This window comes from Rhinolophus ferrumequinum, chromosome 22 (assembly GCF_004115265.2).
Source record: "Rhinolophus ferrumequinum isolate MPI-CBG mRhiFer1 chromosome 22, mRhiFer1_v1.p, whole genome shotgun sequence".
Classification (NCBI taxonomy): domain Eukaryota; kingdom Metazoa; phylum Chordata; class Mammalia; order Chiroptera; family Rhinolophidae; genus Rhinolophus; species Rhinolophus ferrumequinum.
In genome coordinates, this window is record NC_046305.1 from 7,155,290 (window position 1) to 7,169,000 (window position 13,711).

The 13,711-nt window shown below is 38.1% G+C and overlaps 1 protein-coding gene across 1 annotated transcript in view; it reads left to right on the plus strand.

Annotated features, from left to right (window-relative positions):
• The window catches only part of MROH9 (maestro heat like repeat family member 9), a 54,706-nt gene that overhangs the window by 20,914 nt on the left and 20,081 nt on the right, over positions 1-13,711 (plus strand). Inside the window, exons 5-10 of the mRNA XM_033092676.1 lie at positions 995-1,133; positions 1,703-1,789; positions 3,667-3,771; positions 5,692-5,827; positions 9,128-9,228; positions 11,033-11,182. Coding sequence (XP_032948567.1) covers positions 995-1,133; positions 1,703-1,789; positions 3,667-3,771; positions 5,692-5,827; positions 9,128-9,228; positions 11,033-11,182 — 718 coding nt within the window. The remainder of the gene's footprint in view (positions 1-994; positions 1,134-1,702; positions 1,790-3,666; positions 3,772-5,691; positions 5,828-9,127; positions 9,229-11,032; positions 11,183-13,711) is intronic.

Sequence of the window (13,711 nt, forward strand, 5' to 3'; positions counted from 1 at the left end):
CATTTGAAGATCACTTGTCCATCAGCAGTTACCCATGGCATTGGAGTAGCATGCTCCTTTCCTAATCCTTGTTCATGGCCTGGACCATTTTAGCTTTTTTTAGGACTGGCTATCTGAGTTCAAAGTACAATGAAAGACACTGTTTTCTATTTTATCAAAACCATAATTTTGCATTTTCCTAAACCAAATATATCCCTAGAAGTTAAATACCTTCCACTGAAAATTCTACTGGAAACTTTTGACAGCTGTTCAGTCTGATATTCCATTAGAGCCCATGAATCAATTCAGTCTTCCCAAGATTTGAAAACTGTCTAATAGAGTCTAAGAGATTCTATTTCAAACATTGGAGCTCATATATTTAGAGTGTCTTGTCTAGGAGAGGAAAGAGATTCTGAGTCCAGCACCAGAGTTCCTGCCTTACCATCTAGGTCACCATCTTTTCAAAAAATAATTATTTTCACCTCAAAATAAATTTTAAAAAAGATGATCAGGAAGGACTGTTATTCAGATTACACATAACAAAGGAATAATTACTATGTCACAATTTATCTTTCTAGCTGCTGATGGATGGGTTTCTTTTGCCATCGGTTGGAAGTTACAGTTAAATATCTGAAATATTAAAATGCGGGAAACATAGTATCATGAATTAGAAAAAAATGTAGCAGTAATATATTTCAACTGCCTACATCCCAGCATAGGTTGGTGGGCTTGGCTGGGAATGTTACCACTTTACATTAGTATGTCTGTGGAGAAAAATAGTCTGTTTTCCAAATAACCGAATACAGATGACTTATGCAAAAAAAAAAAATCATTTCTTTATATTTAAAACACCACTGTCATTTTTATGAGACTGTTTAAAAGCCACATGTTATACGAAGCCAGAAGCTGGGCTTCATTTCCTAGTACACTGTCTCTCTTATCAATAAGAAAAAGCCACTGCAGTTAGGCTATATTTGTTCTCTCCTCAATAATAATTACATCTTCTTCTTGCCAGCTTTGTGGATCCCTTACTACAATTTGAAACTCAGTTGGAGATAATACAGTCGTCCTTTAAAATGGTATTTGCTATCCCCAGTCTTGAAGAAATGAAAGAAGTGGGGAACAGCACAGAGGATGACGAGGAGGATCTAAGGGTAGGATTTCGCTTCCTTTCACCACGAGGAGATGTCGTAGCAATGCTCGGGAAGGTCTCTCCACAGGTCATGACCTCCGTGGTTTTCTCCCTCCCTCTTTGTAGATACCACAGATACATGTACGTCCCAGCACTAATCTATACCCCTGGACTCCTTGTGAATTCTACCACCCATGGGATTGAAGGGACTGTATAGGTTTTATAGGAACAAATAGGTGAATGGATTTTTGGTTCATCGGGTTTGCAAGGACAGGGAGTTTACCGCCTTGTAAAGATGCAAAGAAAGAAACGTGAGCAGAGAAAGGTGGAGGTGAGGAGGGTCCCATGGCAAGGTCAGCAGCATCTCTATTCCGTCGGCATAACTGTACAGTGCACTGGCCCTGGACGGGCCAGGAGCAATGCATGGCACGTGCCATTGGGTGAAGTCTCATCACCATAGCTACCTCTCTCCTTTCTTACTTTCAGTTTATGGGAAGGCTCAGGACACCAGGATGCAAAACTATAGACATTGCATATGGGAGGGTGGCTGGCTGGCTGGCTGGCTGGCTGTGTAACGTTTTTGTCTTTCAGAATTTATACCACACTATTTTACACATATTCGAGACCACTCTTCTGATCTTAGTGTCTAAAGACCTCTACAAACTGCACATCTTAAAGGTAAAGTCAAGGGAAAATAAGAAATTTTGTTTTCTTGTCATAAATCTAAAGAGCACACTTCCCTTAGTATCTCTCACATGTCATACTTCTGTCTCCTCCAAATATGTAGTGGCTGAACAAATTTTTCTTCCTCCCAAGGTGTGTGATTATCTCCCAAATCAAATTCTTTATTTGAGTTACAGAGGATGGCATCAACAGACACTTGAGAAGTCAAATGTTATGTGGCGATGCAAACACAATACGGGACAGCAGAGAATGGGATGGCTGGCCTAAACCACCTCCGGGTCCATGTAACAAGGGGCCCTAGTATGACAGTGTCTGTATGCACGTTCTTCCCCAACAACTCTGGGGCTAGGGAATCCCGCGAGCATTCTATCTTCATCCGTACCATGGTATCAGAGGAAAGTCTAACCACCGTCCAAAACCTCACTTTCACATCCAAGACCTCACTGCGTTTTTAATGTCCCAGCCAGAGACAGAAGACTTCCCTGGACATCTTCTGGTCTTTAATTTTTACATTCCCAACATGACTCCACCAGGGGGCAGCTGTCTGGAAATCCTGGAACACCAGATTGACTACTAGGAGCATCCAGGGGTTGTCCAAATCATAAAATACCTTCAAGTAAAGGAGCCGCATTGGTGTCTATGAGGACAAGAAAGAGTATGATGGACAATGAAATATGTTGAGCTAGTTTGTACCTAATTTGAGCCAAATGGTGTCTGTGCATTTTTAAAATTTTAACTTCACCACCTTTTAACATAGTAACATTACCCCAGGATTACAACCCTCTCCCCGTGCAGCTTTTCGAGCCGTTATTCTATGTGAGGCACTAAGCTGAACACTTCATAAGTATGTACGTGGGTTATTTCATTTAACCCTTGGAGGAAGTTACTATCATTGCTCCCATTTTGCAGAGAAGGGAATGGAAGCAGAAAGGAGCACTGGTATGTGCAAAGCCAGTGAGTATAGGAGCTAACATGGGGGCCTGTTACGTAACCTCCTTATTCTTATTCCTGCCATGTCTAGAAACTCTCCTGGTTCTCAAAAAGAGCTGACCCCCCGCCCCCACTCTTGGGAAAGGCACAGGCTGACCCCCTTGAGATGTAGAGACTCTTTTGCCCTAGGAAATGGACTTCAGAACAGTTTTACACAGGGGGACCAAGTGAAGGAAAAGAGATTTGGCCACCACCACTGGCATAAGTACTACGGACTCCAACACACTGCCTTAAGAAGTCTGTCAATGGTGGTTGGCCTGTGAGGCAAATAGTTTTCTCCTCTTCCCATGACTGTCCCTATGTCCCTGTATCTGAGGATTTAGGACACATGGATAGACGTTACAGCAAGACAGATCTGAGTAAAACTTAGCAAGAATTTTCTAACCAAGCCACCTCCAGGAATGTGCTCTGACCACGAGCCAGAAAATATCTGGGTGGTGAATTTGGAAAGAAAATTCTGGGATAAGAGGACATTTCAGGATCAGATAACATTTTAATTTTTTTGAACTGAAAATCGGATCCTGTGATTTAAAAAAAAAAAAGTATGTATTTTGAAAGAAAAAGAGGAGGGGAAGCAGCTGATGATCTCCTCACAGCCTCGTGTTACACTTTTTATGATGCCTAGCAATGTGACAGTTACCGTGGACGTTAGTGAAGACTTGTTGGATAGAATTAAATTAAATGAAACCCCGGTGTAGTTAGTACGGTAGAGGAAGGGGTATACCAGTAGACTGTAGTATACTAGCTCGTTGTTGTGTAATTTTGAAATAAATATAGGTTAGGTGTGAAATAATCAGAAGACCGTGGTGACACTTGATGTTTCCACTGTTGGTGGAAATGGCCACACCGTGGTTCTAGGAAGACTCTCGTGTTTTCAACAGGAAATGATCGTGTGGATGAACGAGGACAGCTCCTACCTGCAGGAGAAAGTCCTGGTAGTCATCAGCAGGGTGCTCAGCTTTGCATCCAAGAAAGTGAAAAAATACGTAAGTCACAGAGCGTCACCATGTCACCTGCTCCTACACACTGCATCTTGGCACTGCTGTTTTCCAAGACTGAGGTCTTGAGAGCACCAGATACTGGCTTGGCACCACTGTGCTGGTGGTTTGGAACATTGGGACAGAGGAGTCAATATCCTAGACGACTTTATGCCCATCAGAACAGAATTTCTCAAACAGCTGATTAAGATGCCTCATGCTTTACACAAACAGTATGAGTGTGTCAAAACCAGGTTTTGGCTGACTCTGGTTTCTCCTCTGGGGACCATAATCAGTGTTATTTGCAAACTTATAACTTCTTGCATCCTTACTTTCCTTCTTATTTCTTCTTTTTCTAAAATATTTTTAAACCATTGTTTATTTTATATGTACACATGTAATTCTTGAGTATTTCCCTTGAAAAACATGATAGAGACATAGCTGAAGTCTTCCTTTACTATCCTCTCCACCCCCAACCTCTCTTAGCCATGTCGGGCCATGTGTGTCCTGACAAACAGCTTTCAAACACACCCACATACACCTGCAAACAGGGAGACATATAGCTTTCTTATTAGTGTTCCTTTACTAAAGTTATTATGTATCGTATTTACCTTTGGTCCTGCAATGTGCTTTTTTTCACTGAATAATATGCCCTACAGACATTTTCATAGATTCATTTCATTCTTTTAACCACAGCATCCACTCTGTAATTTTAATAGATGATAACCTACTTAACTATTCTTCAGCTGGTGGACATTTCAACTGAATATTTTGGTATATTTTAGTTTTTTCCTACTTCAAACAATAAAAAAATGGGCATGTCTGTGCAAGTATGTGAATATGTACTTAGAAATGCTCGGAAAGATAACAGACCAAGGATCTGTTGACTAGATTAGATTAAAGTTTAATAATAGATTAAAGTTTAGTAATGCACTACTGTCTTCCATAGTGCCCTCCTATAAATATGAGGGTGCCCATTTCCTCACACCTTCACCAACACTGGGGTATTATTAGACTTTTTCATTGTTGTTGTTCAAGTGGAGAAGAACTAGGTATCTCACAATTGCCAATATTGACCGAGATGTTCTGTTTTCAATGACACCATTGCCTGCCTTTTCTACAATCTATAAACATTTCTCACTCTATGGATACGGTATGCTCAGCCTCTTTCAATGACAGTTATCAAGTTCATGGTCCCCTGCACACATCCCACCCCTCAGCTGTGAAAGAATAAATGTGTCAATTTACATGTGCAGCAGGGTCCCTACCTACAACCGAGATTGGTTGGAGAAGCCCAGTCAGGGTAAACTAGTTGTCTGTTCTGCAATGTTTGCTTCCGCCACCAGAGGGAAGCATATCAGTACTTTCCAGAACATGGACACAGCTTAGCACAGTCATGAAAGCGAAGAACTTTACTAAGTTAAATACTTAACTTCGCTCTTTAAATAATGTCTTCTACAGGTGGTTAAGTCAGTGAAATTCATGGGACTGGGGAGATAAATATATTTAAAAACTCAAAAATAGTGTTAATCAATTAAAAGCTGAGCTTCCCATAGGCCTGGTTGTTGAGTCTCTGTGACACGTAATCAATGATTTGTTCTGTCCTCCTCCAACTAAATGTAACTCCCAATTCTGGTCTCAGGTACTGTCCATTCACTGCATAAAGACTTTTTTCTTCATAAATTACTCTAGCTTATGTCTTCCAGAGTCTCAGAGGCTCTTGTCCTATTGAACAAGCCTGACTATCATTCATACTCTACAGAAATATTTTCAACTGCTATTCCTATTACATGACTCATATGCCTACCAGGATGAAGAAACTTTTTCACTCAAAGAAAATTTGTCCCTTCAATTAAACTATATTAGAGGTTCAGAGGCAGACATTTAATATTGACTCCGCAGTACTTTTTCTCCTTCACTTTCCATTAGCCAAGTGTGGATGCTCCATGTCTGGGGCTCCTGGCAGCAGAACTGTCTCTTCTATGTTCCCATACGGATCCGTCAATCACACAACAAGCATCCTTGGGAATGCATCACGTCCTCAGCATTGCACAGTGTCAGAATGGTAAGAAAGAGTCACCTTCTCTTCTAAGGGTTATAAGAATCGGTTACTAAGATCAGAACAAAGCCCAATAACAATAGAAAGCAGAAAAACAATAAGAGAATAGCAATAAAGCCAAAAGCAGATTGTTTGAAAAGATAGGGATGGGAAGGAGAATTAGAGAGAAGACATCAACTAACAATATCAGGAACGTGAGAGATGATATCACTAGAAACTGTAGGGGTGTTAAAAGAATAATAAGAGATATGATAAATGACCTTATGCCAACAACTTAAATAGATAAAGTCATTGAAGACACAAATTTCCTATGCTCACTCAAGAAGAAATAGATAACCCAAATATCCTCTATCTATCAAAGGAAATGAATCTGTAGTTAAAAAGTCTTCCTGCAAAGAAAACCCCGGATGCACAAAGAAAACTCCAGCAAACATTTAAGGAAGAAATTACACCACTTCTATACAAATTCTTGCAGAAATGTGAGGATAAGGGAACACTTACCAACTCATTCTATGACACGGGCATTATTCTGATATCCAAATCACATAAAGACGTTATAAAAAAAATTAAAAACATAACCAAAAACTAGACCAATATCCCTCAAGAACCTAGATGCAAAATTTTTTTAACAAGTTTAGAAAATTAAATAGTACACTACATAGAAAGAATAGTATACCATGACCATGTAGAATTTATTCCAGGAGTGAAACGTCAATTTAACATGTGAAAATCAACCAATGCAACATAGCATATTAACAGATGAAAAAAGATAACTACATGATCATTTCAGTAGATACCGAGAAAGCATTTGACAAAATTCAACATCTATTTCTCATTAAACAAACAAATAAAAAACTCTCAGAAAACTAGGAATAACAAGAGAACTTCATCTACCAGCTAAAGTACATCTATGAAAAACCTACAGCTAATATACTTAATAGTGAAATACTGAATGATTTTCCCAAAAGATCAGGAAAAAGTCAAGAATGTGGCCTGTCATTACTTCTATTCAACATTCTGCTGAATAGAGTCCAGAAATCATATATATATATATATATATATATATATAGATAGATAGATAGATAGATAGATAGATAGATAGATAGATAGATATATAGATATCTATAGATATCTATATATAGATATATAGTTACATAGTTATATATATGGTCAAATGACTTTTGACAAAGTTTCAAAAACAATTCAGCGGGAAAAGGATAAATTTCTATTTATTGAAATTTAAATTAAAAAAAAATATTTGACTATTTCATATGGTTACAAAGGGAGACTAGACTTTGGGTGGTGAGCACACAATGCAATATACAGATGATGTATTGCAGAATTGTACACTTGAAATTTGTATGGTGCTATTAACCAATGTCACCCCCAGTAAATTTAATTTTTAAAAGTTGGTTACTTATGTGCAAAAAAGAACTTTGATCTATATCTCATACATATACAAAGGCTTATTCAAATTGAACCACAGGATTAAATGTAAAACCTAAAACGATGGAACTAGAAAAAAACCTTTGTACCTTGGATTAGGCAAAGATTTCTCAAATACAACACCAAAAGCATGGCTCATAAATGAAAAAAAAAAAAAAGCTAAATTAAGTATTTCCGTTCTTTGAAAGACACTGTTAAGAGAATAAGCAAGCCACAGACTGGGAGAACATATTTGCAAGTTACATATCTGATAAAAGATTTGTACCAAGAATTGAAAAAGGACACTCAAAATCCAATAAGAAAACAGACAACCAAATTAAAAAAATAAGAGTAGATTTGAATAGTCATTTCACCAAGAAAAGTACAGATGGCAAGGAAGCACATCAAAAAATGTCAAATAGAATGTCATAAAAGAAAGTGAATTAAAACTGCAATGAGAGATACCACCACTCACCCATTAGAATGTCTAAAATTGAAAAGACTAACCATACCATGTATTATTAAAGATGGGAAGCAACTGGAACTCTCATACATTGCAAGAAGAAATGTGAAATGGTACAATGCTGGAAAACAATTTAGCAATATCCTAGAGAGTTAAATGCACATCTACCACATGATCCAGTCATTCCACAACTTAGTATTTACCCAGGAAAAATTAAAACAAATATTCATTAAAAAAAAAACTTGTACATGAAGGTTGATAGGTGGCACCTTTATTTGCAATAGCCAAAAACTGGAAACAACCCATTCTCCATTAGCAGTCAAGTGGATAAACAGATGACGGTATTAATATATACATATAATGGAGTAGTATTCATTAGTCAAGAGGGATGAAGGATTGATCCCTGCAACAGCATGGATGAATCACAAATAATTCTGCCAAGGGACAGATGCCAAACAATAAGAGAGTACATACTGTATGACTCCACTTATTAAAATTAGAAAATACAAGCTTAACAGAAAGTAGATCAATAATTACCTTTGGATCAGGGAATGGGTACAGGGAGCAGGGGTGAGGGGTTACAAAAGGACACGAGGAAACTTTTGGAGGTGATGAATATGTTTTGTTTTACTGTGGTAATGTTTCCATGAATATATACATATATGAAAACTTAACAAATTGTAGGCTTTAAATATGTTGTATATGAATTATATCGCTATAAAATTGTTAAACAATTCATTTAAAACCCACCTGCTCCGGAACTAAAGACACCCTGCACCTAAAGCTTTCTTTGAGAGCTTTCCGATGAAACCACTCACTCCTCCGGCCAGTGACAAAATGCCTCCAAGTCTGCTCTTCCACCAACAGACTCTCCAACTTAGCAGTAGCTATTCCAGTGCCCTGAACTTCAATGCATTTGATGCCTAAATGTATTTGACATCTGGTCAACCTATTAAAATTATCTATGTTCTTCATTCTTATTTCACAGAGGCCTCAAACACTTCATGAACTGTGGGGTCGGTGCAGTCATAATATCGGGGGTGCCAAAAAAAATGTATACAAGTGGACACTTTGATCAATGTTGCTCAAGCAGTAGTTTGCCGTGATCAGAAGTGTCTGGATGCTGATGGTAACCACTTTGAGCACCTCTGGTAATTGCAGAAGTCGAACGTGACTTGTATTCATCTTCTGTTATTGGTATATATTGAGTATTACAATTTTAATTGTTTTCCTTTCTTGAAATGTGCATACATTTTTTTGGCATCATCTGTAGTTCATATGACAAAACTGTTACCAGAGTGTTAAATATTCAGAAAAGTTCAGATCTCCAGAATTGGGCAGGAAGAGGAAACTGGAAATAGCAATGTCATAGAAGGAACCCGTCATCAATTAAAAAACTCTTTTCTTTAATACAGCAGATTTCATAAAAAATGAAATCGAAAGCCATTCGTTCCTGCCTTTGCCCTCTGATACAGAGCTCCTACACAACATCTTACAAGACAAAACTAACATTGCTCAGGTAACTTAGCCCCTATTTTATCTTATGGCTTTTGTTTCATGTGTATTATTACTTGCTTTCTTTTTTTTAATTTTATTTTTTTTATTTGTGCATTATTACTTTTGGTGACAACTTATTTCAATAATATAAAAATTTACATTTCAATAATTTTTCCATAGTTTTAAATTTAATGAAGCACAATGTAAATGATATATAGACTATTTAGCTCTCTGCTTTTCATTTCTATTAATAAGAATTATATCTGTTATTCCTGAATACACCAATTTATATTATTTTATTGAATCCTTACAGAATACAAATGAGATGAGATGCATGTTTCCTAGTTGTTATGCTTCTTTCTGTTTGGCTAACAAGTCGTTAAAGATGAGGAACTTCTGGTTTTTGAGCAAAATTAATGGAGTCATCAATTAACAGGCTTTCCGTATTGTCACAATTTACTCAGCAAACATAATGCGATTTAGATTTTGTTTTTGCTTTAAAAAAAAAAACTATTAACATTTTTTAAAGTTTAAGTGAATAAACCTCAGTACCAAATAAACAGTTTTTACATTGACTCAATTCTCGGGGAAAACAATGAGGCTCTATAACTCTGTACACTTCCTCACCTTCTTCAAAGTACATTGGCTTATCCACACTAGAAGGGTCACCCAGCACTGAAACCCAGGTAGGGCTGTCCAACAGATGGCTTTCTAGCCACACCCATTGAGTCAACATGTCAGCCAACACCTTCAGGCCAGCTCTACTCTTAGGCTGGGAAAGTCTTATGGTTCCTTCTAAAAATACTCATATAAAGCAGTGCTCTCCCCTGCAACAGCTGAGATAGACAGAACTGTGGGAGGCTGAGGAGATGTGAAAGTAGTAAAAAATATAGTCAAAAATACTATATGGATGTCTTAAATATGCCTCCACACGATGGTGCATCTTTCCAAAATCAAGCAAACTATGATATTCAGCACACCTCACCAAGCCTCAGGGACCCTCCTTTCATCCCCAGAATCCCAAGACCACCATCCCTCACCCCTCTGTCCAGTAGGAGGGAGCCTGGTGACCACTCAGACCTAGTCCTGTCCTGTTGACCAAAAAGAGCCATGCTCCAAGTTTTTAAAGGGGACGCAGAAAAAAGGGATTGTTTGAACTGTAGCTTTGTACCTCAGTTGTAGACATATGGGCCCTCTTTCTCTTCCTGCTTCTTGATCCTTCTCTGGGAAAGAGGAAAGTCCACCCCCTTGAATGGCCCTGTCTTTCTTACTCCACCCTCTCCTGCATCTTCTACTAATCACCCTTGTTTCTGAGCTGAGCAAACTCATTTCCAAAGCTGAAGCAGTTCACAATCATTTCTAACATTTGAATAGAAGAGTTTGGGTCAAATCAATAGTTTACGGCTCCTCTTAATTTTAATGCCATGGTTTTCCATTTCTTCCTTGCCTGCCCCCAAAGCTAAATTCTCCAGATGAAAATGTTTCAATTGCATTAAAACTCAGGAAAAAAAAATAAGTAAATATATATATATATATGTATATGTATATATATATGTATGTATATATATATGTATGTATATATATATATAATTCAGCTTGAATTATAATCATCTTAATAGTAACACAGTTGTAAATTATACTTTTTGTGTATTACCATTATTAACATGTTTTAATGAAGCCCACAACAGCCAAAGTTCTAGAGTCCATGAAAATCACATGGTCCTGCCTGGCCCTCAAGCTTCTCTGAGATGTCTAAGGCTAGAAGATGTCTTTCTTAAGTTGATATAGGCAAGGCCTGAGGTCATGGCTCTCTCTCTTGGTTTCAGAGGGTAGGACAAGCCTTACTGCCCTCCTTGCTGACTGACTTTGTGTGGAGTCTCTTGATGAAACTCTCTGCACCCAGTTTTACAACGGCACATGAGGCGGCCACCATACTGAACTTGACTCTAGAATACCACGTCTACAAGGTCATCATGGTAAGATACTTGACAATGAGTGGGGCGGTGCCCAGAGCTTATTTTCTTTTCTTTAATTAAAGTTTATTGGGGTGACAATTGTTAGTAAAGTTACATAGGTTTCAGGTGTACAATTCTGTAATACATCATCTGTATATCACATTGTGTGTTCACCACCCAGAGTCAGTTCTCCTTCCATCACCATATATTTGATCCCTTTTACCCTCATCTACCATCCCCCACCCCCTTACCCTCTGGTAACCACTAAACTATTGTCTGTGTCTATGAGTTTTTGTTCCTTCATTTGTTTGTCTTGTTCCTTTGTTGTTTTCAGTTTTTATATACCTCATATCAGTGAAATCATATGATTCTCGACTTTTTCTGACTTATTTCACTTAGCATAGTAATCTCAAGAGCCATCCAAGTTGTGCAAATGGCATTATTTCATCTTTCCTTATGGCAGAATAGTATTCCGTTGTGTATATATACCACATCTTCTTTATCCAATCATCTATTGAAGGGCACTTTGGTTGTTTCCATGTCTTGGCCAGAGCTTATGTTCTAAAGTGCTCTTGTTACCTTTTTTTCTCTGTTTTACTTTTTTTTATATGTATTTCTTGGCATTGCATCATTATGTCACCTTAATCAAATGAGGCTCTTTTTTTGTGAAATATTTCAAGCATACAGAAAAGTTTAGAAAATAACGTAGTGAACATTCACCTACCAAGCATACCAAATCATAATGCTTTGCTGCGTTTGCTTCAAATTTTTAAAAGAAATACATTAATAACAATAAAATAGAACAGCTATAATTGAAATCACCCATGTAATCATTAAGGAAAGTTTTCAAGGACCCTCAGCTTGCTGTAGTGTTGGCGACCTAACTTGTGGGCCCAGTACAAAATGAAATGGGAGGCTTCTTATTCAAAATATAGGGGGAAAGTACCATTAAACGTACAAACATATCAAGTTTTTTCCTTTCCTCCAGTCTCTCTCTCTGTCTCTCTCTCTCTCTCTCTTTCTCTCTCGATTTGTCATGGTAATTTATTTTCTATTTAATATGTTTCTAAGTAAAAAAAAAAAACTAAAATTTTAAATTATTAGTGTGAATTTTACCACCCATCTTTACGTTGTGTAATGCCAGTTATAGATGTAAATATAAGAGCACTTAACTCAACAGAATAATGCCATTCACGGCTCGTACATGCACATTGTTTACTTTTTTTCATATGTATTTCTTGGCATTGCATCATTATGTCACCTTAATCAAATGAGGCTCTTTTTTTGTGAAATATTTCAAGCATACAGAAAAGTTTAGAAAATAACGTAGTGATTTTACCAGAGGAGTGGCAACACTACACAAAACTAACTCCATTTTTTTTATTTCACTTCTTCTCATTCACACATTCTATTCACACTCTCTACCTTCAGCTTCTTGATGAGTAAGGAAAGACTGAAAGGAAAAGGGTTTATAGTGCCCCATCCTTCTCTTTCCTTCTATGTTATCATTTCAGCCCAAATGCTTATCTTATACTCGCTGTGATTTCCCACTGAACTACACATCACGGGTCCACTGGAATTCTGGGAACTTAGGGTGTCATGGACGCTGCATGTGAGTGGGGCTCACGTGTTACACACATCTCGTCCGCCCACAGGCGTGCTCCGTTGTGTCATGGGCTTCACTTACAAAACATAAGCTCAAAGATAAAATTATGAAAAATACCAAGAGGGCAACAGCAGAGCTTTGAACAAAGTGAAGGACCTTCTGAATGTGGGACCCTGTGCAAACACACAGGTCACATGCCTATGACACCAGCCCTGATGGCGACAGGAGGGCGGAACTCCAGTTCCCTCTCCTGACATGGCAGTGTGATGTGATGACAATAAACTGAGCGCTCGTACTCAAATTCAGAGAGCAGGAAAGCGGAAATAACGCTTTGTGTAGAACTCCCAATGCTGCAGCAGATGGAAGCAATCCAGCATTCCGAAAGGAGCATATGGAACCAAGGGAAGAGCTGGGGACAACAGTTATTTCCTTGACAAAATTAAGTTCTCTTCGCATGCTGTGCGAAAAGGAGGCAATAGACATAAAGCCATTCCCAGTCCCTGGAGAGGAGGAGAAGCCCAACAGAAAACTAGATGCGTAAAACCAGCCAACACTACAGTAAAATCATTAAACACAAAGAAAAAAACTCAACAAAATGGGGTTCAGCGACTTAGCGCCACATCCTGGCTCCCACAAACAATTGAACTACTGAATACAGTGGATTTTTGTCTTAAAAAGGGTTAGGTTCTAAAATCAGTTATAATGATAAAATTGTGTATGGCTAAAATTATCCCTGAAAATCCCCTAAATGACATACCGAGTATATGCCGTACAATCTCTAAATAAATCGAGCACAGTCAGCGTTTCCTGGAGGTTTAAAGCAGACCGCCATGTCTATCAGTGGGCACACAGGACCATAGCTGGTTTGCTTTAGGGGCCTGCTGCCTGTGTAGCAGTAGGAGGATGAGAAGGGAAAGTTCTAAACCCAACCGTTAAGAGGTCTA